The sequence below is a fragment of the Astyanax mexicanus genome, chromosome 16 (genome assembly GCF_023375975.1).
Source record: "Astyanax mexicanus isolate ESR-SI-001 chromosome 16, AstMex3_surface, whole genome shotgun sequence".
In the NCBI taxonomy this organism is placed as follows: domain Eukaryota; kingdom Metazoa; phylum Chordata; class Actinopteri; order Characiformes; family Acestrorhamphidae; genus Astyanax; species Astyanax mexicanus.
Window position 1 is genome coordinate 33,037,679 of NC_064423.1, and position 26,046 is coordinate 33,063,724.

The following is a 26,046-nucleotide window of genomic DNA, read 5'->3' on the forward strand; positions in this document are numbered from 1 at the left end:
GTACTTCTTCACTTTTACTTGAATAAACCCTAGTATCTATATTTCTACCTAAGTAATTAATGTCAATACCTTTGCGACCTTTGAGGTGATCACAGCAAAGGGGTGTGAAATATCAGATCATCAATTCACCTCAAGGGTAGTGGGTATCAGATGGATGAGTCATTCAATTAATGGAATTGTGCAAGCATATTCCTTACGTTCCTCAGTCCCTAGTATCTCATGTGTAACGGAAATAGATAATTGAAGGCATTGCAACCCATAGTGGACAGCGCAGTGTTGGGTAATAATCGTGTATGGCTTGAATCACACACACATATTCCCACTGGCTAGTGTAGCGTTCTTTAGCTTCTATTGCACATTGACAAAAGTCATGGTACATGAGAGTAGTTCCTGTTCTATGACTTTTTGCATGTCATTGTATACTGTATGTAAATGCTTGTCTAGTCCCTGCAGCAGAGAAGTGTTGCCAATAGAATAGGATCAATAGAATAGAACCAATTGGCATCATTCCCGCAGCCCTAATCTGTGAAGCAGCAGAATTGTGTTTCCTTGTAACCTAAACTTTTGGGATTGGAAAATGTGGAGTTGAAAAACTGATCTCGAAAACTCGAGCTTTTGTAGCTGAATGCAATCAAATGGTCACAGTGAGGATCTTCAAAAATTTAGTAGAAAGATTTCCCTGGACAGAAGAGACAGTCAATCCAACAAAAGCAGGATATACTGTTTTTAATTCCCTTAATTTCAGAAGAGACAATAAGTAAGCAGGTGTCCCAGTAGATTTTTCATATAGTGTATTAGCCATCTTGTGATTTATTAGAAAGAGCCACTGCCTGGAAATTTTGGCATCCTGTGTCCAGTACTGGAGGTGTGTGTGGGGGGGGTATCTGCAGAATGTTGCCAGCGCCTCGCTTTGGGTCTGTTCTGCGTTAGCTTTGCTTTTCAGCAGTGCCACTACTGCTGACACTGTAATCTCCTCTCACTCACTCTGACCAATCAGAAGGTCAGGGCTGCTTTCACTGACCTTCAATCGCTACAGGCTTTGAAACAGAATATCTAGTTCTGCTCTAGACCATTGATTTGTTTCAAATCCCCAAAGCAGGGAGCTACTGACTGAGTTCTCCTGCACTAAATTCACATTTTTAACTAAAGTATGACCCCTCTGTTTCTGTAAACCCTCACCACAGAGTAAAATTTACTTTTTTAAATAACTTATTCTTTTGCAAAAATTAAATAATACTTACTGATATAGTTGCTGAAGTAGTTTAGTATCCCATGACTTTTGCCTTTTCCCATGGAAGCTGAAGAATGCTTCTCTGACCTGTGGGATATATGTGTGGGGTCTCCTGCATTGAATGTGGATGTAATGATTTCAGAGGTGATTACCTGTATTCACAGACACGTCTAGCCAGTTGCCGCTGGCCCCGATCATTCTGACGCACTGTCCTGTCCACCATGGGTGGGAATGCTTTATATGGCATAATACATATGGAGTACACACTAGACTGTCACTAAAAAAAGCTCAAAAATAAAAAAAAGCTCAAACCTCACACACCTTTGCAAACAGAATGTTCCGTCCATCGGACATCCTTCCTAATTTATTGTTTGACATCACTATCGGGACATCCTACAGTGCTATTGCACATCATGTGTTTCCTCTTATCGTGCAAGCCTAACATGTATCCAGATTTTTTTAAAGGTTTTTCTGCGTTTTGGCTTCCCTTCCACATTAAAATATATTTTTCAGTCACTGAAAATGGAACTTTGTGAAGTGCTCTCTAATTATTGCTGTCTTATGGAACTGTGTGGAGTAACCCGTATCCCATTAGATTTGGCAGAGCAGTTACATTGCTTCCAACTTCAAAGACTGACTACGCTATATTGGGGCGTGCCATATTATATTGTACATATTAATATTGGCAACATTTTTTTAAAATTATTATCACAAAAATGACCTAAAATGTCATGATTTGTTTTAGGGTATCATCCAAGTAATTTTTTTTTTTTTTTTTAGCTGTCATTCGTTTCTCATTATATATCTACTAGAGACACACTGTATCTGTTCAATTTCATCTATTTTATTAAATTCTGGATATACTGGTGAAAAAAAAAATCTGGTAAAAATCTCTATTAGAGGTGTGCCGTATAATATAGTATGCAGTAATATTAACTAATAAAATTTAAGTGGTGTATGCTTGAAATTATTATTATTTTTTTATTCAATGTTTTGTCATATTCTTGTTATATCGCCAAGAAAATAGTTGTTGCAAAAATACCCTAAAATATTGTGATATTGCTCACCCATACTCATTTCACACCATACTCATTTCACACCATTTCATTTCACAACACAACACAGACATGAGTGGTACAAGCGTCAGGTTTCCATCCATGCAACAGATGCTTTATTTGACAAGACTCAATGAGGCGATTCTTGTTTGCGTCATTCGTTACCACGAGAAAAGCTGAAGATACAAAATGTCGTGCATTCGCTGCGAGGTCAGAAAGTGCTTTGCCTGTTCAGAACATGAATGCACTTGCACACTGACAAAATCTGCATTTTCTCAGTCAAGCTTACACTCTGGCGTGTGTAAGCAGCAGAAACACATTGCTTATGGCAGCAGAGAACCGGGACGTTAAGAAAACAGGAGTTGCATTCGAGCTCACGTGTACAGCACAGAGTGTTCACGAGGGACAGTCGCACATTGTCCTCCAACTGTAAATCTGCAACACAGACCACATTCTTTCTTCTGTTTTCTTCTGGAAATAACCCTGAGCGAAAAGTCTTGTAAACAAGTGTCACATTCATCTCAACATGTCAGAGGCTAAACTCCACGCAGCTACTAATCTCCCGTAGCTTACAATCACAGTCTCTGAGCTTGTGCTGCTGATCATGTTCTCCATAGAGTTCCTGCTTGTTGTTGAAGCATCAGTGGCAGAGCACGGTATAGACAGACAGAAAGAGTGACAGGGTATAAATGATAAGCAGTGCGTTGTGTTCTGATGAGATTTCTCTGGGTAGCAGAACATGCTGTTTATTACTAGAGTGTCTATTGTTGTGCAGGAGCATAAATCATGTATTACTGTAGGTACTGGCTTTCATTGTAAGCCAAAAGAGGTGCAAAAATGTAGCATGCAACAATCTGAGGGTGATCATTCAAATGCAAAGATTGTTTACAATAACACTCGTGTAACATTCACTCATTTTAAGGCCTTAATGCAATTTCCAAAATTTACCAAAGCAAAAAATTTAAAAAACAAAGAGTTGCTGATATAATTTCAGAATTAAATCAGTATATTGGTAGATCGTAAACAGAAATAAATAACTGATATTTACTGATATATTGCCCAGCCCTACAATGGATCAAATCATTTTGTACAGCAAAAAAAAAAAAAAAAAAAAGTTAGTATTGTGCCATACTGAATCACTAACAATTTTAATTAAGACATTTACACCCCTATTAGCCAAACACCCAAGCTGTGTCCAAAACTGTTCCATATTTACTATATCCTGCACTAATTTGGGGTTAACCTATTTTGAATTGTTGTGTCTAAAAACATAGTGCCAAACTTTCAGTGCTCAATAATAATAAACATTTGCAGACAATGTACCCTTTGAACATGGAATACCCATAATCCTTTGTGTGTATAGTAATGGTGCTGTATATAGTATATATCTGTATACATAGACAAAATCCCATTTCACTCATTGGCCCCATCCATCTGTTCTGCACGTACACGTCTGGGAGAAGGGTGATTCTTATTAGGCTGGAGGGGTAGGAGGGAGTGTCAGGGCTACATGACCCTTTAAACAGAGATTTTTCAGAGGCAAAATCTAAAGAGAGGGCTAAGAAATCACTGGCAAGGTGGCGGCACAAGTGACCAAAAAAAACAAAACAAATTTGAGTATTTTTCCTGTTAAATGAAAGTAGTTTCAATGTTTTGTGGCCATTTTCTTCATAACATGCATTAAAAAAATTGCTAGTAGTCTGTCTTAGTAGCTAGTTAGCTGACTTTCCTGTTCCACCTTAAATGGTGCAAGAGACAGCTGAGGCTGCAGCATATAAGGTGGAATGGAAAAATATACTAAAAGCTAATTTAAGCTCCTTATCACATGGAGGAATGAACAATAATAATTAATTGCGGCACCACCTGCTCACTTTCTGAAGACATACAATGACCTAAAATTAACTAGTTAACCAGCAGCTAGGTTGCTAAACTTAGGAAAGAAGCGCTCTACTGCTGTATATCTGTATCGGGTGCTCTAGCCAATTTTTAAGGGGACGATTTCACTTCTTTCGCTTGTAACTCTGATCCAATGGGAAGAGTTACACTCAAAAACAATGAGTATGGGTACAAAAGAGAAATGGGATTGTGCCATAGTATATATCTGTTTTTCATGTGTAGGGAACAGTGAATAGGGTGAAGTTTAGGACACAGCTTTAACCTAAAGCAGGGGTGGGCAACAGAGGGTGAAGTCACACACTCCACACCACAAAGCCAACTTCCCTGCAATAATAACAGATCTACTAAACCTGGCAATTTCCAGTTAAGATAAATTGGCAGAGCTAGTGCGTGAAAATCACAAAACTGTGAATCTGGCCCTCCTGGACCTGAATAACCACCCCAAACTAATGTCAATCTAAGCGTAAAATGCTTATTGAATTGCCATTCAATCTATTCAGTCCCTAGCGAGTCTCTGAATTAGCGAGTGCCATTCTGTCCTCTTCCTCGTGATGTAAGTGGGTGTGATAGTCTGGGCAGGGAGGCGAGCGCAGCTCCCCACTCGCACGCTCTCACACAGAGCCTCCGTGTTGCAGATGACGTACATGCCACAGTCGTAGCTGTTCTGCTGTGATGGACACGGCTCCTCTACAAAGGGGACTTTGCTCCCAGCGGCCAAAAAAGTCTCGAGCTTGGCAGCGATGCGGCGGGCGTGCAGGGAGTTGCCGCCGCTCTGTGAGTCGTAGTGGGAGAAGTGCCCCGTGTCTCGCTGGAACAGAAGCAGGCTCCAGTGGGAGCCGCCGGCCGTCTGGTTGGAGTTGTCGTTGACGGCCAAGAAGACCCAGCGACGGGAAGGCAGCCTCAGTGGCTCGAGGAACAGGGCGAGCTCCTCATGGCAGGAGGCACACTTGATGAACTGGGTGACCTCAGGGCTGATGAAACAGACCTTATCGCCCAGGCTTTTAAAGCGCTCTGTGGTAAAATACTCAAAGGCGAAACCGATGACCTGGTCATTCAGCCAGTGTGGGCCGTCCAGCAGGGACACGTCAGAGCGCCGGAGCAGGCTGTCCTGATAACTCAGCACCACTGGGTCCATTGCCAAGGCAGGTTCGGTCAGGAAGGCAGCAGATTACTACAAGAATAAATTAAAGTCAGTAAAAAAAAATTCAGAGCCAATGCAAAAACAGATGTACAATACTGTATATAATTTATTGTGTTATCATTCTCACAATACTGAATAACCATGCATGTTTCAGTATGTAAATAAGTAGTATCCGTGATTATCCAGTTCTCTAAACACTGCCCCACTAACATTAATATAATAATATACAGCTCTGGGAAAAAATAAGAGACCACTTAAAAATGATGAGTTTCTTTGATTTTACCAAATTTAAAACCTCTGGAATATAATCAAGATGGATGATCACAAGCCATCAAACCAAGCTGAACTGCTTGAATTTTTGCACCAGGAGTAAAGGCATAAATTTATCCAAAAGCAGTGTGCAAGACTGGTGGAGTAAAACATGCCAAGATGCATGGGAACTGTGATTAAAAACCAGGGTTATTCCACCACTAAATGTTGATTTCTGAACTTTGTTGTCCGTAGTAACAACGTAACAATGTTCATTTCACTCAAACATATAGCTATAAATAGCAAAATCAGAGAAACTGATTCAGAAACTGAAGTGGTCTCTTAGTTTTTTCCAGAGCTGTATGTTATATATAATATTGGTATTATTTACAAGCAGGAACATGACTATCTACAGAAGTGAGAAGCAATTATAAATATTGTTACAGTAAAATGACCACGTGCCACATAGAAATGACAGTGCCATGTAAACAGTAAAGTGCAGGTTCTAAAGGCAGTGAAAAGACCCGTCTCAACAACAACTAGCTACATAAATAACAAACAGCCGCGTGTTTATAAACACTGTCTAAAACAGTAGCTTTAGCTCCAAGTACTGCAGTGCGCTGAGAGAGTGTTCAGCTGGGTTAACTAGCCTAGCAGCTTCCTCTGTTAGTAATGCAGTGAGCGTCCCCAGCACACTGCAGCTTTAGCCTAGCTCCCCACGTTACTCTAACAAGCCCCCCGAACAGAGACATATTACTGCATTTACCTCACTGAGGAAACATTCAGTAACCCGGCGGGTCATCCCGGTCACCCTTCAACAACCCGAGCGGAGCGGCAGTGGCTCAGAGCTGCCCTACAGACCCCGGCCATCAGCAGCAGCAGCGTTAGCAGCACAGCTACACCACCAACCAGCAGCAAGTGCAGCGGGCAGGACTGTGGGCGCGTCCCAATCCGACCGAACTCCCTACCCGCTTACTAACTACCTACCTACTAGCTAAAATAGAACTTGATTTTTTTTGTGTTTTTTTTATCTGCATTTTACGTAAGCCTATTCACACCACCTAAAATAAAATGTAAAAATCCAACACATACTAAGTCATTATTTTGAGATATTATCTTATTATTTTTGAGATACCAAGTCGTTATTTTGAAATATTAAGTTGTTATTTAGAAATGTTTTTTAGAAAGTCAATATTTTGAGAAACTGTGCCGCTATTTTGAGAAACTTAAGTTGTTGTTTAAAATAATAAGTTCTTATTCTATAGCAAGATTCTTTTTAAAAATAAACACAATTTGTGTATGTATATGTCTGTGTATAGAACTTTACCAAATATAGAACTAAATAAGGAATGTTGTTTTTGGTCTATTGTGTAGTGGAGTGGAGTTAAAGACAAAAATCTAAAGTAGTTTTCCTTTCAAGAACATTTAAAAAGTAATTCCAAAAGGTTTGCTAGCTATAATAATATGCATTCTCAAAGACCTACTTGAGAGCTATAAATATCATAATATATATTTTGATGTAATTAATAAAACCTTTGCTTATGTATCAAATCTAATCTAATCTAAATGTATGTATGTATTAAAGGGTCTGTGGTATGGCTCTGCTCAGGTTTTAGTTCAGAAGAAAAGCACTCGTATTATTATTGGGACGCGCCCGTTTCTCCCTTCAAGTCCACACCCCTCAACGACCGCTTCGCTGATTCGCCAGCTGCAAGTCCGCGGCCAATCAGAGTCGTGCTAATTGTTCGGGGCTGCGTTTAGCCCCGCCCCTCGTTCGCTGGCTCACTCTGATGGTAGAGATTATTAGTGTGAGATTGAGGCGAGCACGCGCAGGCAGGCAGGCAGGCAGCGCGCGCGCACGGCGGAGCGAGGAGCAGCAGTGATTAGTGGAGACGGAGAGAGAAACCCGGGGGAAGAGAGGAGAAGCCCGGCGTGCTGGAGTCTGAATTCAGTGTGTGAAGTGCGGGGGAGCGGAATGGCTTGGTGTCGTGCGCGGTTTTCCGTTGGGAAGTTCGTACGGAGGACAGTTTGAGGAGAGAAGCTCGTACGCTGGATATTTAACTAACGCTGTTAGCTACGCTCAGGTTAACCGCAGCTCCGGGACGCTGAGCTCCTGCAGGGGCTGCGAACTAGCCAGCTAGCCCTGTAAACCCTGTAAAACTCTTAAACTGGACTGTTCTCAGCTCGGATAGGTGAGTATTTGTGTTTCAATGTATTTATTGTGGTTTATAGTGTTGGGGAAAATGCTGAACTTCATGGTTTGTGTAGTTAAGTGTGTATGAGCTGTGTGTGTGTCGGTGACTCCATTCATCCCTAAATCTCTGTATTTTTGTTTTCAATATTTTTGTTGACTAAAGTGGCTCCAAACAGTGCAGATGCACCTCCAGCGTGAGGAGCTGTTTGAGTTAACTTAATTTAGTTTAGTAGGTTGTTTGGGTGTTGTAAACTATAAACAAACACAGCTAGGAAAAAATACATAAATAAAAAGGAAAAATAAAACACAAAAACTAGTCTTAAAATGCCTGTGCCTGCTAAGCAAAAGCGAATAAATTAAAATTAATTAATTTCAACATATTAACGTTATGGTCTATGTAGTTGAGTGTGTGTGTGTGAGCTGTGTGTGTCATTGACTCCATTCATTCCCAAAACTGTGTGTGTGTGTGTGGTTAGGTTCATATTATAGAACAGTATAGTTACACTATCAGATTTTTTTTTTGGCTAGTTACTGTACAGGTACATGTTTGTGGACTAAAGTGGCTCCAGTGTGGGGAGCTGTTTGAGAGAGTTCAGTAGGTTGTTTGGGTGTTGCAATTTATATACAAACACATCTAGGGAAGAAGAAAAACATACATAAATAAAAAGGAAAAAACACAAAAACAAGTCTTAAAATGCCTGTACATGCCATTCTTTTTATGTTTCATTTCCAACATAATATTATGATGCTGAACTTCATGGTTTGGTGTGTGTAGTGGAGTGTATGAGCTGTGTGTGTTATTGACTACATTCATCCCTAAATCTCAGTATTTGTGTGTTTAGCTTCGTATTATAGAAGAGTACAGCTAATTACTGTATAGGTATATTTTTGTGGCTCCATACAGTTAAGTTGATCCTCCAGTGTGAGGAGCTGTTTGAGATTATATACAATATACAAACACATATACAAAACACAGCTAGGAAAGAAGTACAAAATACATAAATTAAAAGGAAAAAGTGCCTATGCCTGGCAATCAAAAGCAAATGCGTTTTAAAATATTTTTTTAGTATTCCACTTTGTCGTTAGTTTTATTCATGTTTTATTTCCAACATAATGTGGTTTATTGTGGTTTATAGTGTTGGGGAAAATGCTGAACTTCATGGTTTGGTCTGTGTAGTTAAGTGTGTGTGAGCTGTGTGTGTCAGTAACTCCATTCATCCCTAATTCTCTGTAACTGTTACTGTAGTTTATAGTGTTAGGGAAAATGCTAATTTTCATGGTTTGGTCTGTGTGTGTGTCAGTGACTCCAAATCTCTGTTTTTGTGTTCAAGTTTATTTCATAGAACGGTACAGTTACACTGTCAGAAAAAAATAGCTAATTTACTGTACATGTACAAATGTATTGACTAAAGTGGTTCCAAACAGTGTAACTGCACTTCCAGTGTTATTATTATTGTTATTATTATTGCTATTATTGTCGAATAGTGGAAGACTGCCTTAAAACGTTAAAGAGCACCTACAACAAATTTTCAAAATCCTAATTTTGTGTTAATCAGTTGGATCAGGTGTGCTGGGAGCAGGGAAAACACTTGTATGTAAAGTATCGAGGGGATCAATGACAGAAACTAAAACACTTGGCTAGTAGGTTTGTGGAGTTTGAGAGTTGTGGCAGATACCCAGGTTTCCCCCTTTATCCTTCTTTGGATGCTTCAGTTGGATGCACCTCACTTTCATTTCAAGATGTGCCAGATCTGCCTAGTCATTCAGTCTATTTGCAGATGAGGTTGGACATTCTAGTCTAAAGCAATGCATTTGCTTTGAGAGATTCAGACTTGCAGGGCAGGATTTCAGTATTTTACCTTATTTGGTGCACATCTTGCTTGCTTGACAGCAACACATGCAGAGGTTCTTCTTTCCCAGCAGGGTAACTTTCAATACAAGCCCTATATGTAGCCTTTCCAACATATGCTGGCTAAGATAGTAGTAGTAGTAAAATAATAGGTTATAGGGATGCACGTTATTGGGAAAAACTGATTGCAATGATTGAGAGTTTTCTTTCAATATTTCCTATAACAATTATGGTTGAGGGATATGTTAAATTATCAGTTCAAGCTACTGAAAATATTTTGACGCTTGACTTAGCTGCACAACTTTTTCCCAGACTGAGAAGTAGTTTGCAGTGTTTGTTCACTGTGCATGTTTACCTCGCTGTGCCTCACTCTACCTCCAGCCCCATTATGTCACATGTCATAATTTTGTGTTATGTCACAGTCTGCAGCTACCTCTGTTTCAGCACATAAGTAATGCCATTTGAGTTTGCTGTTATTCAGATTATAGTGCAGCTATTTTTTTTAAGAATAGACCAATGTGGGATTCTGGGCTGATATTCAATATTACACATGTATATCATTATTGGCAGATATATACATTTATAACGTACAGATAGACTAGACACCCCAGTATAACTTTTAGTAACAAATGTTTATTTACTGTACATTTTAGCTGGCAAACAACTGTATACAAACAATAAAATTAAAGGTTTCTTCTGAGAATTTTTTAATTACATATTTTTGCTTTTCATTTGTTTAGTTCAGTGTTCATAGACTGGTCACAGCTTTAAACCCTTTGTTTTTTATTTAACAGGTTAAAAAAATAGATAAATTAAAGCTAATATAAATAAATAACAATTAGCTTTCTCTACTCTTTTTTTTTACAACCATTTTCATGATAATGATAACACAATTACTCTCATCAACCCTTAACTACCCTAGTATCAATGAGTAAAAAAGTTGTAATATTCAATTAAATTGATCTTACTTGACATTGCACATCCTGTTATGCTACTGTAGTGCATGCCAACATTGCAGTGACAATGGTGAATCCATATATTGTGCAGCCCTTGTAGGGTAGAACCTAATCTCTTCCTGAACAATAGAGGGATTTTAGGCTTCAAGGAAGACTGGGGTCTGCCTTATAGAAAGGTCTTATGTTAAATTAGTACACACTTATAATAGAAACTGGAGGTCATGTGCTGAAGCAAGTGTGTGTTTACTTTGTTGGCTGTTCCTGTAAGTTATGTGAGAAATCTTGGTTTGGGAAACACCCCCCACCCCACCCCAGTGCCTTGCTGTTCTTTCCCAGCAGATCAGCGCAGGTGACTCGACTGTGTCCACAAGAATGTTAAGGGTCTGCCTGCCTGCCTCAGCTGTTCTGTTGGGGCAGCCAGTTGGAAGGACTGGGCTGACATCAGCTTGACAGCTGGACTTAGGGACATCTGACGCCTCAGAAATTCCCCCTTCCCCCATTTGAGAAAATAGAAAGCCCCCTGTGCACCATTGCAGCATGATATGGTTAATATTACATTGTTGTTGGCAGACTTTATACTGTTAAAACAGTGGCAGATCTTTTGACCTCAACAGTCAGGACTAAAGCGTAATTGTTTTTTTAGTGTGAGAAACTTTGAGCTAGGCTATTTGAGCTTAAAATTGACATAACAGGGCATTGTTTTTTTATAGTGGAAAACCGAGGTTCATGTGTTTGTTGTATTCGCTCGGTCCAGTTAGTTTTAGTTTCACACTGCAGTTTATTGAACATTGTGCCAAATTTTGCCGTAATCTGACTCCTTTTGAGTGCATGCACATGAGTGTAACAGTTTACCATCAGATTATTTTTTTTCCTGTTTATAAATAAGGGTTAATATACAATTACAGCAGATACAGTAATCACAAGCGTAACCCTTTGTATCCATATGGCTGTGTCGTGATGGAGAGACACATTTCCTCACAGCGCCCTTCAGGTTTCTTCTCTCTGTTGTTTAATGGTTTAATGGAATTGAACCATGTTTCAGTTGATCCTGACCAAGTTCACCACTTTTGGTCAAATCAAATTTTTGGTGCTTTTATCAGGATCATGGTTTTAAGATCTGGACTAAACAAGGAAGGTGTAAAAAAAAAAAAAAAAACTATAAGCAAAGCTCAACTGCATATGGAATAACTAGGCTATGCCATGAGAAACACCTTTTATTGTGAGCGATGGCCATTATGAACACTGTTAATTGACAACAAATTAGTACCCAGAGTAGTTCAGCTTGTAAAATGAGCAGAAAATGTAGAAAAGCAGTAAAATAAAGTGGCTTTAAAGTAGAGGTTTATAAACTAGACTGTACCGAGGACTGTTTGAAGGAGCTGAGTCACTTTGAAAGTTTGATATAACCGTTAAATATTTATGCCAACCAGAAATAAATGTTGCTGTCTCATCTGAATGCATCCTGCTCTCAGCAGGGTGAGCGCCTGGAGGGCCATCAGGCTTAGGACAGTCTGCTTCTCTCTCTTTTCTCCCACTTATCTTGCACACACAGATCTTCTGCCATAAGGCCATGGTATTGGGTCTCGGGTGCTCTCACATGTCGCTGTCTCATGATGTAATCTGTGATCTGAGTATGCGGCCCCCAGCGATCTGCAGAAGGAGATTTTTTCTCTTTTCTCCATTATCCTTAGTCTGTCTTACAGTTCACAAAAGTTCAACCTTCAGTTGGAAATCACCGTGCCACAAGCTTTCTTAAAGTGACAAGCTAGGTATAAGTAATAAGAGAGTTATATATTTTGAGTATGAGGATTAGGTCTATATAATTTTGGACATACAAGTTTAACAGGCAAGTTTTTCCTGTTCTGCAAAAGCTTACTGTCAAGCTTTTTTAACAGAAGGCATAATTTACAGACGCTGACTCTGCACAGCACCTAAAATAAAGGACATCTTCACATAAACCAGAGCACTGTTCCATCTCCTAACTGGCCCCTAATCTTCAGCATAGTAACACTTTTCTGTCCATCATAGACTTCTTTCATCTGGTTCTGCATCTCAATATTTGGGTACCATAATTGGTGTGCATCTATCGTTTGATCTTTGTAACATTCTGGTGCAGGACACCAAAAAAATAGGCTAGACAATTATAGCACTCTATTGTCAGTTCAGACAAAGTTCAGCTAGTTTAAAATGCTGCAGCCAGTTTTCTTAAAGCTCACCTTCCGCGAAAATCCGATTTTTCTTGTTTTTTGTGGAATACAGTAGGTCTCTCCGAGTTGAATGTGTACACCTGCACATTAAACTGTTTTTCAGCCCCCATTGTCTGCAGGAGCTAAGCAAAGAAATCCCCCCTCCCCCCCTCCGAAAAACGGGTGAATTTTGAATTATCTTTCTGCTTACGTAGGCAGAAACTCACAGACCAGCCCACCTTGGCTCGAGAAACTCCCAGAGGCGGAGCTGAAGCGACGCAACATCACCGCTCATCAGTTAGGAGGTGGGAGGCAGTGAGCGGCAGAGCGGCGGAGGGGCGTAGCAGTGCTCCTAGCCAATCAGAGGAGAGATATTTGCATGCTGTTTGCATGTATGAATATTCATGAGCAAAGCTGGAATCCAGTCATTTTGGACACACCCCTAAAACAGTCCATTAAAAAAGAGCTATACAGAGACACCTGAGCACTTTTTTTTTTTACAAAAACGGCTCACATGTCATTCATTCATACTAGAGACCACAACTAGACATTTTAAAATGAAAGAAAAAACGACGGAAGGTGAGCTTTAATAAAGCTAAACATTTTAATCATATCAGCCCAGTTCTATCAGCACTGCAATGATGCCCAATCAAATTCCGTATTGATTTTAACATTTGGTTACTAACTTATAAAGGCCTACATGAGCTGAGACATTACATTCTACTGTATTAGTAGTCACCCAGACACTGTGATCTAATTATGTATCTGACCACAAGAATTATCTGTGAAACTCTAGTCAGTGTATGTAGTTAGAGGGGGTTGTGGTCTGCTATGGGGGAGATAAATAGACAGCTGCGAGCTTGGACGGCTGGGTCATATAGCCAGACTGTGATTAATACAGTTACAGCTTGTCTCAAATATGCTACTGTTCTGAGTCCAACTTCATAGCTAATGCACAGCGCATTAATTTGTAGCAGATTTCTGATAACTGCTTTCATGCCTGCACTGATGGTGACGGTTTAAATCTCTGAAATGCATGATTATGTAATTCAAAGTAAGAGCTCTGCTGCTCCTAAATGTGTTACAGGCTGTTAATCCTCTTCCTGGAAGTTTACTGTAAAATTGCTCTTTTTTGATAGTGCTTAATACTTGAATAAATAGATGAGTAACTGATTCAATTTTAGAAGAGTTATGGAAAAGGTTTTTTAAGCGTTGTTTTATAGAACTGATAAAATAGTTCTATATTTTTTAGTACCCTTTTTGATTGGTGTGTACTAAAACGTGATTTTTTTTCTTTTTTTATCGTGACCATATTTAATGGTACTCTGTATAAGAAAATATTATACACTATATTATCATATTCTGTTTATCAGGACATTTTACATGACAGAGAAGAACAATTCAGCCAACAAAGAAGCATTCATTTAAACATTGTAATGATTTTCTATTAAACCATAACCATTACTATAGAACCCTTTAAGAGTCCCATATGACAAGCGGTCTGTAGTTTTAACAAATCTGTTCCTGAAACATGCATCATGCCTCTGCAGAGTTGTTGTGAATGAGGAGACCCTTCATCCGTTAACAGAAAGAGCCCAAATATTTGCTGGGTATTAGTGGTAATTAGCTATTAATGTGTTGTATTACAAGATTTTATCAGTGATCAGAAATATGTTTTAAAAATTGCCTTTAGTATTTTGATTTCTCCCAATTCATAGTAATAGGAACATATGAGTAAAAGGCAGGACATCGAATTTGACCATTCACGTTCATGGCATTTACCCACAAATTATCTGGTCTAGGACCAGAAAGGAAAGTGACTTGAATCTGATTTGAGATGGGCTGGGCAATATGGATCAAAATTTAAATCTCTAGTTTTAGCTGAATGGCGATATACAATAAGAAGTCACTTCTGAGAAAAAGCCCCATGTTCCAAATTACATACAGGCACTTTTATTAACATTCAGTTGTAGATGAACATGAGATATATGTTCTAGAGATGGAAAGATAAATTATTTATCTGTATTGGACGAGATATTGTCTCATCTTATATCTTAATAATTTAATTAAATGACCAAAGCCGTCTTTTGATTGAGCTTAACTTGTACCAGAATGAATTTTTGAGTGTGTTTTATAGGTGGATCTTATAGGTGAATTGTGTTTGTGTTCATTTGCTTCAAATTTCTTGATGGCTGAAGTTGTTTTGGACAAGCCAACATTGAAATGTGTCAGATAACCCTTTGAACTTCTTTTTTTTTCTACTGTTTTTTCCAACACCGGTTTGTATGGGCATTCTAGTCTAACTCTTTTGTTTGATATTGCTCCATGTGAACAGTTCAGCTTCCTGTAGGAGATGGCAGGTAGCCTACGTTTGCATAGCTAAGTGAGAACTTCTCATGTTCTGTCTTTACCGAAAATGAGGCTTTGTCTGCAAATAAGCTTTCCCTTTGAGGTTTCCCGCATGCTTGATTTGTAGGGTTCCTGTGTATCCTTCATGAGGCTGTGCTTGTTTGAAGTTTAGCAGTCAGTCTCTGCTGTCAGTTTCCCGGTCTGTCCTCCTCTCTGAACTCTGGGAGTAGTGTGGACGTTTTCGCTTCCCGAGCTTCTTGCAGCCATATGGCTGTTTGAGTCAGGGCAGGGGGTCAGTAATCCTTTGACGTGCACCGTCATGCTGGACCTGACAAAACAGCACTAAATAAGTCGTGTGGAACAGCGGCCGCACATTTACAATTAAGATGCAGAGCTTTTCAAGAAGTTTTTTGCCAGTTTTTCATATGGGCATTTAATTGGTTTGTCATGGTCTTCTCAGATTGTACTGCCAATTAGACAAGGGGTCTGGTAAACCCATTAGCATCATTCGCTTTTCATCTGTGTTTGTTTCAGACGGCTGCAGTGATGCCTCTTTTGTCCCTCCGCCACCACCCCCCAGGGACGGGTCATTAGGGCACTCTGTCACTGTTCATCTTGCTTGTTAGTTTGGGTGAGAAATTGCAACAAAAACCCTTAGAAGTACTGGAGTGATTGGACAGGTCTTATTTTGCTAAATTATATCAAATCAAATCAAATCAAATTGTATTGTACTTAATTGAGTGCACAGAGACCCACTCTTGCCAGACTAATGTGTATCAGAAGAACAGGTGTTGGACGAGGCATTGTAATAGCACAGCTTTGTAGTTTAAAAGGCTCTAGTAATGCCGCATTGTGAATCTAGGACACTGGACTAAAAATACAGGATCACACAGAGGAACGCTGGACACTCCTGACCTGCTTCTTCATTCAAAGAGAACATGAGTAGACACCTGAACCACCCGTCTGCAGTCTCCGTTCTCCGTCGTCCTCAGTCATCTGTCCTCTGGATGTTCGTTGCTGAAAATTCTCTGGCTAATGTCTTCTCTGCTTTATAGTTTTACTGCTGGGCCAGAAGGAAAATGTCGGAAACCTAAAGTCTCGCTGTTTCAGGAGACTGGAAGATTTATCACTGTCTTATCTTGTCTCAAATCTTGGATGCCCTCTTCGCATGTACTCTTCCAAACAGCAGTTCAGTCTGCAAGCCAGGAAGCTTCAGATAACAAAGATAACGGGCTGTGAATCAGATGTTTTCTTTTTTTTCTTTGTTCAGTTGCAAAGAATGAACGGAATCAGAAAATTAAAGAAGGACAATTGAAAGGCTTGCCAGATTAACCCTTGCTAAATAGCTGAGACCTGAATTCCCTCAGAATAAAAAGCCAGCTGAGAAAAAAGGAGAAGCAATAAGCCAATGTGTTTAACACTAAGGACTAAAGATTTACAATGTTCTTATTAACTGAAATATGGATGGAAAATTGAAACAATTGACATTTACATTTGTGGCATGTGACTGGTGCACATTTAAGATGGGTATCCAGTTAGTGGTGCATCGTACAGAGATGCTGTAAATTAATCTGTAAGTATGATCTGATTAGCTCTTAGGATTGACTAAACACATTGAGATTTTTTTTCTGTATTGCTAGTCCTATATGCAATATTTATCATGATATTTTGATGTGCTTATAAAATGCTTCAGGGCAAAGAAAAGGCATTCCAGTTAATCCCCAAATTTGTTGAGTTCTGAATTCCCTCAGAGTAAAAGTCAGCTAAAAAAGGAGCAGCAGTAAATCACTGAGTTTGAAACTACCTGGATTTACAACTTTCTTGTAAACTGAAGCATGGCTGGAAGAAGTTTGGAGTTATGGATTTTTCCAACAACATCTAACGTCCATCAGTGCTTATAGGCCAGGACCAGTCTGCAGAGCAAGCACTTGGTTTCATTGAACTCAGATGTCCGCCAGTTTCATAATGGTCTCAGGAGGCTTGGTGAACCTCTTGTTGAGTGCTCTCTGATGTGTAGGTTGTTTTTAAACCGCACATGTGGTCAGCACTTTAGGTTTTATAAATATTGTTGCAATAATAATGACATCATGCACCGTTGCATCAGGCATCCTTTTGTTCATACCTTGGAAAGCTGTTTTGATCAGCATGTGGTAGCGTTCATGCCCTTAGCTGCGCCGTCATCAAACTTGGTCTAAATATGAACATCATGCTCTATTCTCTCGCCTGTGATGTGTTTTAGTTCTTTCACATTCCCATATTAAATATAATGGCTTGGCTCGCCTCCTTTTTAGATATTTCTGTTTAGTTTAAGCTGTAAGGTGGGCAGGACTGTATAAACCGCAAGCCCCTATTAATCGCGACCCAACATTTAGAGAGGGCAGCCCCCTGGAGTATGCAAGACAAACAGCCGTGTGTTATGAAATGATTTTATTCACTCTGCTGTTTTTTCAGTGCTTTTTTCTGGTTTAGGCAGCTTTATGGTATTCTCTAGAATCCCTGTAAAGATAAAGATGGAAAAATAAATATGTGCATTTACTTTCCATGCGTTTTTTGATGTTTTTTGTCCAGATTGACTTTTCTTTGATTTATGTAACACAGGTAGGAGAATGCAGAGTTATAAGTAGTCTTGCTCAAATCCTCTTTATTGCTTTAGTGTGGTATGATTGTTCAGGCAGGGAATCTAACTCAAGTCTACCCACTACTTTACTACACTCATGTCTTGTTTTAAGAACATATCGATATGTTAAAAGTATTGCAGCATTTTGTTTTGCAGTGCTGCATTGATTTACTTTTTAATTAATTGTTTACATTTAAAGATTTGCTGATGGAGTTTGGTTCATTTGGAATCAAATTCACTGCCAGATCTGTCTTCAGATGGATGTTCTGATGCAGGTGATGGTGTGGTCTTATGCTATGACAGCGTTGCAGTTGCAATATATTGCAATGCATTATCATGAAACATTATATTGCCAAGTACTTGTCAATACACAGCTCTGTTGTCCAATAAGAATGGGTAATATAAAATTAAGTCACAACTTTTGACATATTTTCCTTCTGAAACAGAATTTTATGAGGTATAGACCAATAGAAAATATTCCAGATTACTCTAAAGGTTATTTACACTGACCTTGAAACTTAAGGCTTTAGTTCAGTTTTGCTTTAACACTGCAGTTTATTTTGCGAGCTGAAGCTATTTTGCAATGTCCTGTTTTGTTGCATTTGAATGCAATCAAATCTTCATGGCAATGCTTGTAAATATATTGGACAGCTTTTGCTCTTTTATTTTTTTTGTATAAATACTCTTCAGTTCACAAGAACCAGTAAATAAGAAGCTGTCCCGATTAATTTGTGCATATAGTGTTAATAGATGTTTATAGATATAATGTTAATAAAACATCTCTGCATAGATGTAGAAGATTGGACACTTGCTGCCGATGCTCTGAGCTGTTTGAACTCCTAAAGGCACATTTCAAGCTGTCCCGTCCCAGCATCTGACTCCGGGGTGACACTTGGTTTATTGGCATCAGTGTGGCCCTAAGATGAGCTGAGCGCGAGCATCTGGTGGACGCTGATGTGCATTTGTTCGTCTGCCAGAAAGTGAGCCTGCAGAGAGGCTCCTTGTGTCCTCCTTCCGTCGGCAGCATGCCCTCAGGCCAAGGCCTGCTAAGTCTAGCAGTTTGTCTTAATGGGCAGGATTGTGAAGGGGAAATGGTGTGCACATAATGCAGTTTAGTGATCACTCCAGTCTTGCAGTAACTTCTCCCTGTTCTTCCTCACTTCTCCCTGTATCAGGTGTCCTGTTATGGTCTTTCAGTAGACCTGTTTAGACCTTCATTTTTAGATGCTGCTTTGAACACATATCATAGAAGACAAAAATGTCTTTGTTTTCTAGGAATATTAATTTGATTTCATATGTATAGTTCACTCAGGCGTGGTCTATACAGTCTTGGACTACTTTTTCAATTAAGCCTAATACCATATAGAGCAGCCAATCAGAACAGAGATTTTATACATACAGTGTATTAGTCCTAAAAGCATAGCATGCTTACACTTACATACCAAATGCAAAAGGAGCAGCAATAGACCTATGTGTTTGAAACTAACTAGGTTCAAAATCTTCTTGTTAACTGAGATGTGAATAAAAGAGATTTTGAGTTAGTTTATTTTTCCAACTAGGTCGAAGGTCTAATGCTTCAGTGCAATGACAAGGATAGAAAAAAATAAATGCTTAGAATTATAAAAGTAACTTACATTGACATAGCCTGTTTGCACTGACATGCCAAAAGTCAGGGAACTCCCACACCTGTATACCTTCTCAGGGAGATGTTATGATGTTCAGATTAATTTGAACCTTGACCAACAAGCTCATGGCAAGGCAGCATGCACTTTACAAAGTTGTGTGGGCATTTAACATAACAGTGTCACTTGTGTATGCAGAATACCTTATAAAAGGTATTACCACCCACAGTGGACAGTGAAGTGGGTGGAAAAAAATTGTAAACAGCCGTGTCTGGCTAGAATGATCAGAATCTGGCAGAAATTATCTTTATATTCAATATAGGAGGCCCCATGCACATGTCCTATGGATCAGTATAGTTTTTTCAGCTTCCATGGGATAATATACTAGTTCCTTTTCCTATGACTTTTGTCAAATCTATAATTCTCCGGAATGAAAAGACTAATTTACTGCAGTGTCTTTACAATGCAGAATGCCATAGTAGTGCATACAATCGTACATTTTATGGCCCATAAATTATTGTATGATTATCACTGTGTGTCACAGAGTGTGGTGTGTACCTTATGATACTAGAAGGTGCTCTACTCTGAGTAAACTTAGCTCACCAGGAACGCAGCAGCATTTGATTTGTTTCACTGCGGAGAAGTGCCTTAGTCATGTTTCCTGTTTCGCCCATGCTGGGGTCATTGTTCAGACAGTGGGTACAACACTAAGAGGACGTGAAGGACACGGAAAATGTCCTTCTGCAGACAGGCTGGGGGGGCGGAGGCTGCTGCTTATGTCCTACCTTCACTACTTACTCTTTGCAGGCTGTGGTATTAATAGCAAGTCCACTCAGGAACTGCTATTAGCTCAGGGTAACTGCCATTAAACTCTCACTGATGTGGGAAACATGCAGCCTGTCTGTCTTTTGTCTATACAGGTATATACATTATATGTTCTAATGTTTGTGGGTAGATCTTTTAATAAACGTGTTTAACTAATTTATGTTGCACATATTCGCTGACAACGATGTGCAGATTAAATGTAGTGCTGGATGATATGGCCAAAATATATTTTGCAATATATTTCTTAATTTCAGTCAATTCGTTATCATTTTGATATCAATATGAACAGTGAACAGTCAGCTATGAACAGTCGGCTTGAATGCATTGAACTGACAAGAGCATCCTGTAATGAACATCAGCTAGTAACAGATGCTGTATATACTATACATCTTGGAAATCTTGGCCAGTTTTTTTTATAATTTGTTGCACCTAAAAATTACAATTTATAAAAGATGGTTACACATCCCATATGATGTCTAGACATATTTAAATATGTTATAAGGAGTAACTAATTTTTTTTTTGTTAGCTCAAATATGTTGCTTTGTAGTAATACAATATACCAGCCCTGCTTAAAACACTTTAGATGAAAATATTAACAGAATTTAGGTATTGTACCGTATTTTAATCCAAATAAGACTAAATGCACAAAATAATTTTTGGTATGCATCTTTTCTTTAAGCTGGCTGGAGATTTATATATATATATATATATATATATATATATATATATATATATATATATATATATATATATATGCATGCAGCGATGTAACTGAGAATATCTGTCTCTCTAATCTGACGATCTGTTTCACTCTAGCCATCCTCCTATCTGTTAGACGTTCTCGCTCTTGCTTGTCGTGACTTGACTTTGTGAAAGTCCCGGACGTCTTTCATAGAGACGTTGTTTTACGAGGCTATAAAAGTGCCTTTTAGGCTGCTCTCTCTCACTAGACCAAAATATTTTTCATAAACTCCCCTACCCCCTTTCCTGCCATGAAAAAAAACTGTTTACAACTGCGAGGACTACTGTATGAACCATCATGCTGTGAGTTTGCATCTTCTCAAGTGGAGAAACATCTGATTTTCCACCATTTCTTGGAGTCTATGGGGTCTTGAGGGTGTTGTAATATTGCTATGTGTTTTTAGCACTAAATTGCTTGGCTTGTCAGCTTAAGTAAAGAGAAATTAAAATAAATCCACCAGGAAGATTCCTGTCCAAACACTTTTAGTCTTTTTGTGGCTTTGCATATAAACAATTGAGCATGTCCAGGTGCAGGGTATTTAAAAGTAGGGCTAGGTAATATATTAGCAATATTGGTATATTTAAAACTACTTCATGCAGGATATAAAATGTGTCTTTTTTTTGTGGAAATGGTTTGATTTCGGGAGGAATAAACACAGTTATGTGCAAATTACCAGCATAGCGCATTTTATGAATACTTAGTGTTTTATTTATGATGCTTCAAATAAATACTGATACTTTTAAAATTATTTTATTTGTGCTTTCATTTTGCCATAAATTCTCTGTATCTGAAAGTAGGACTATCAGTCTAATGATGCATTTTCCTGTTTTTTCCTTAATATATAAAAGATTCTCCTTAAGGAACTCTCCAATAGCAGCGTTGTGATTACATCACAAAATAAAACTGATAATATATCACTATACTTTTTTTATTTTTATTTGGTAACATAATTAATTTGTTGAAAAAAAACAAACAAACAAACAAACAAACAAAAAAGAAACACCACCACACCTTAACATGTTAACGTTGACAGCACTTCTTTTACACATATTACCCAGCCTTATTTGGAAGTGTTTCTCAGTGGGTGTTTGTTGTTGGTGTGTGTTGGTCGGGAGCTGAGTAAGGTATCAACATTAAGCAGGGCTCTGAGAGTTTTTGAAGCTGCTGTAGTCAGCATCACATTAAGAGTGCACTCTGCACCACAGTGGGTCTCTGGATCAAACCAGGCTGCCAGGCTCTTATTCAAGTCTCTCTTTTCCGCTCTGCACACCTCTTTACTCTGGCTGTTATAAAAGCTATGAGAAGCCAAAAGCTCTCGCTCTCAAAAACAGCACATGCCTTAAGCTTTCATATGGGACCCATATATAACCCTTACCCCCCTCTCCACCCCTCTGCGTTTCAGAGGGAGATCCACATTTGTTGCTCCCACCTGTCAGCATTTAGCATTACGCCGGCACGTTCCGTTTATAGCGGGTTATAGGAATGTGAAGTGAGTGTGTGCTGCACTCAGATTTAGTTCATTGTGCTGGACTGTGATTATTTACGTGCTGTGCGAGGGGCCAGCCCGCGGCCCCACAGTCCTCTTTAATTACAATAAAGACAGTGGCGCGAGGTTGAACCGGAGCCGAGGCTGGACAACAGCCAGGCCCAACCGAGCTCAAAGACCTCAAACGAGCAAGTGGAGCTGGGGCAGGACTGCAGTGCGGCACGGTGCATGAGGGTAGCGCCCCATGCTGCCCACTGGTCTCCTCTAGGGTTGTGTCCCTGGAAGGATTAGAGTGGTATGAGACTTTAATGTAGAGCTGGGAAATATGGGGAGATTTTATTGTATCACAATAAATTTCTCATCATATCGACATTAAACCTTTACCATAAACTAGGCCTGACTGCATGTTTCATTATAAATAGTGTAAAGTGCTGATTAATTGGATGCTTTTAATCAAACACTGATTTAAAAAAAAGTGTTCAATACATTGGGGAGTATTTGAATAGTATATTTTAAGAAACATAGATAGCCACTGCTGATGCATTTTGTCTGAGTGTCAAGACTGTGATATATATTATAAATATCACGCATTAAAGCTCTACTAAAAAAAAAATCACCGTTTAATAGTATACTTCATATTGTTATTATTGTTATGTTTATATTATAATTAGATGGAAACTGTATTTCCCTTGCATAAAACATAAATTTATGTTTAAAATACAAGTTTTTACATAGGTAAAAGAAAAAGAAGGCTATCTAAAGTTTTTTTTCTAGCTAATAAATATTTCTTTATGAATCAAGCAGCTAATTTCTAAATTATTTGATTGTTTGGTTAAGTAAGGCATAGGGGGATTCTCAGTTCAGCTGTAATTGTAAATTTATATGTTATGATAACTCGCAGATAACGTGTATGCAAAATGTAATTTAGTTATATTATATCTAGTCTTTTCAGGGAAAGATATTCGCTTAATTTTGAAGCGTTGCTCTTGAGGATTTGATTGCATTCAGCAACAAGAATGTCAGTTAAATCAATGTGTTGAATGATCACCATCCCACCTCATTACCAGCTCCCTAATGCTCGGTGCTGTTATACCCCTCTAGCACACGCCTGGCATCAGGAATGGCACCAGTAGTTTCATGTTCATTATCTGCTTTAGAGGGTCCTTTTCTATTGGCAGTACATCTCTACTGGGACTGAACAAAGCTGTCTGTGTGTCATTGCACATCTTTGTCAACAAGGTATGCAACTTAAAGTAACATCAGCTGAATGCATTTATGAAAAAGGGTGTCTGCATGTGTTTGGACATTTAGGGGCAGCGTTCCAAACTGGGATTAAACCTAGTCATTGACTACACAGCATTTTGAATGGGGATTTTTTATTGAAGGGAAAACGCAGTCTATGACTGGGCTTAATCCCTGTGCAGTAACTCCCCATAGTGTATCCTTTTAGTCTTAATTTGTTTAAAGAGTGCAGTTGCAGTTGTTTTGTTTGATGCTGAACACTGTTTAACTTTGTATGTGCTACTAGAGTTTTTGGCCTTGTTTGATTTAGTTTTGTGAGATCACACTATCTGATCAAGCTGCTCATTTATTCCTAGCTGTCCCGTGATATTGGATATATTACAGCTGGAGGAATAGAGAAGGCCGTTTGAGTTTTTTTTTATGCCAGATGACTCATCCATTCCCTCCTGTAGTCTGATTCTGGTCCTCAGTGTGGAGTCTGGTGTCATGTAATAAAAGTGCTTTCTGTTCTAGCTTTTATGAGCTATACTGGTGTTTGTGCTTGGAGCCAGTTTGAATAGATGGCCTAGTCTGATTCTCGTGTTTCGCTTCAGTGTGACCTTTCAGAACCCACGGGTTCTCTAAAACAGATATATATATATATATATTTTTTTTTTAATTACTGTTTTCCTTTCAGTTGCTTGCTTGCTTGCAGTTTATATGCAGGCAAAACAATATGCTGTACTAGTTTAGTTTTGTGGTCGATTCTTGTTACTTTTTTGTTATATTTCTATTAAATAAAACTTGCTTATATTTACTTTGTTGCAGTAGCATATAAAAAATCTGTTTTGTCATAGCACTAAACATTTTGTTACAAAAATACATTAAAATATTGTAATGATATTTTAAGGGCCATATTGTTCACCCCAGTGCATATCATCATTTATTACAATAACAAATGTATCATGACACTAAAATATTGGCATATTGCCCTGCTTTACTATAATTTCCATCTCTCTCTCTCTTTTTTTTTTTTTCAAATTCTATTGTAATCTTTTATTTATTTTCCTTCAAGTTCCTCTGAGGAAAGAAACACTGCTTTTATTGAAATAAATGTTGATTGCTAAACATTACTACAGATTTTCAAGGATTATAGAACTTCCTCCGTGTGTTTAAAAATCCAGGGAAGTGAGTCTGAGGGGGCCACAATTATTTCTATTATTTTCAGTCTTTTTGGTTGATATGTTCTTGTTGGGCTTTCCTGGCACAGTGTTTACAAGGTAAACAGGATTTATACATGCACTCTAGTCATGTGACTGGTAGCTGCAAGTTAGTGTAGTTAATTAGTATTGTTAAGTAATGCAATTAGTATTGTTAAATGTAACAGCCGCAGTAAAACTGTGCTTCACACTTTTCCAGCTTCACGTTGCTGATATTGGTATAGCTCTGCTATTGAACTGCCTGATCTATGATTCATTTTGGTTCATGCAGGCTTGAACAGTTGGTAATCTTGGTAAATCATCTCTATGCTTCCTTTCAGAGCAGCCAATCCCATTTAATGCATATTGCAGAGTCATTCTGGAGCGTCTGCTGTAAATTTACTACTGCTTCTCCTGTCCACAAAGCGAGTGTCTGAGAATTAGCTTGGAATTCTTTTTCTGCAGTGGAGCCAGACCTTTTAAAAAATCAATCTGTTTGCTGGCTGCAGTGTGATGGTCAGTAGGAACAAATTTTCCCCTGAGATGTTGTCTGATGTCTGGGCTGCTCCTCTGGCGCGTTTGTACACACCGATCGTCTGCTGTCCCAGTTTGAACTTGCTGGAAACACGAGGCAGGCTGAGCGATCTGAAGCTCTGTGATGAAGCAAACGATCGTCCTCTATGAAATGCTTCTGAAATGCTGCTGAGCTGACAGAACTGGTCCTGATTTCCCCAATTAAACATTAGCAGGGCAGGAGTGTCATTGTGTAAATGATAATCTTGCATTAGGGCTGGGTGATATTGTGTTAAATTGAATCACACTGTCCTTCAAATATAGGATCGATTCTCAATTATGACTTTGCTTTTTATTTTTTTTATTACAACTGAAAAAAGACATTTTGATTCAGTTTTTCGATTTGTAGATAGTGATTTATATAAGCAAGAACTTAAGCAATACGATGTGCATCATGGTATTGTGATTTTTTTTTTCTAATTTGATTTGAACAGTCATGACATAAAAACACAATTAAAAGAAAATTTTACTTTTTATTCAATCAGAACAGTGGAATCTAATAGAACTCAAAAATGAACCACTGTCTGCCACATATCTGTGATTCTAAACTAATAACAATAAATCATAAACCAATACTTTGGTATATCGTTATTTGCTTACATCCCTATCAAAATTATTCGAACACAATATAACCAATATAAAAATCAGAAAATC

The 26,046-nt window shown here is 38.6% G+C and overlaps 2 protein-coding genes across 13 annotated transcripts in view; one reads left to right on the top strand and one right to left on the bottom strand.

Annotated features, from left to right (window-relative positions):
* Positions 1-2,374: 2,374 nt before the first annotated feature.
* Positions 2,375-6,487, bottom strand: senp8 (SUMO peptidase family member, NEDD8 specific). The gene is made up of 2 exons (XM_007231851.4): positions 6,339-6,487; positions 2,375-5,353 (listed from the first exon to the last, which is right to left on the bottom strand). Exon 2 carries the CDS (start codon positions 5,315-5,317, stop codon positions 4,679-4,681), a length of 639 nt encoding a protein of 212 aa, XP_007231913.1. The 5' UTR covers positions 5,318-5,353; positions 6,339-6,487; the 3' UTR covers positions 2,375-4,678.
* Positions 6,488-7,331: 844 nt separating this feature from the next.
* The window catches only part of myo9aa (myosin IXAa), a 156,021-nt gene continuing 137,306 nt past the window's right edge, over positions 7,332-26,046 (top strand). For 3 of the 12 annotated variants that reach the window (XM_049465438.1, XM_049465437.1, XM_049465440.1), the window contains exon 1: positions 7,334-7,764. The gene's annotated coding sequence lies outside the window, so the exon portion shown is untranslated. Of the gene's footprint in view, positions 7,765-26,046 lie in introns of all 12 variants that reach the window. The other 9 variants (XM_049465443.1, XM_049465441.1, XM_049465444.1 and 6 more) reach the window with 6 other exon arrangements.

Coding starts and splice junctions, on each gene's coding strand:
- senp8 (XM_007231851.4), bottom strand. CDS start 5,317: ATGGACCCAGTGGTGCTGAGTTATCAGGACAGCCTGCTCCGGCGCTCT.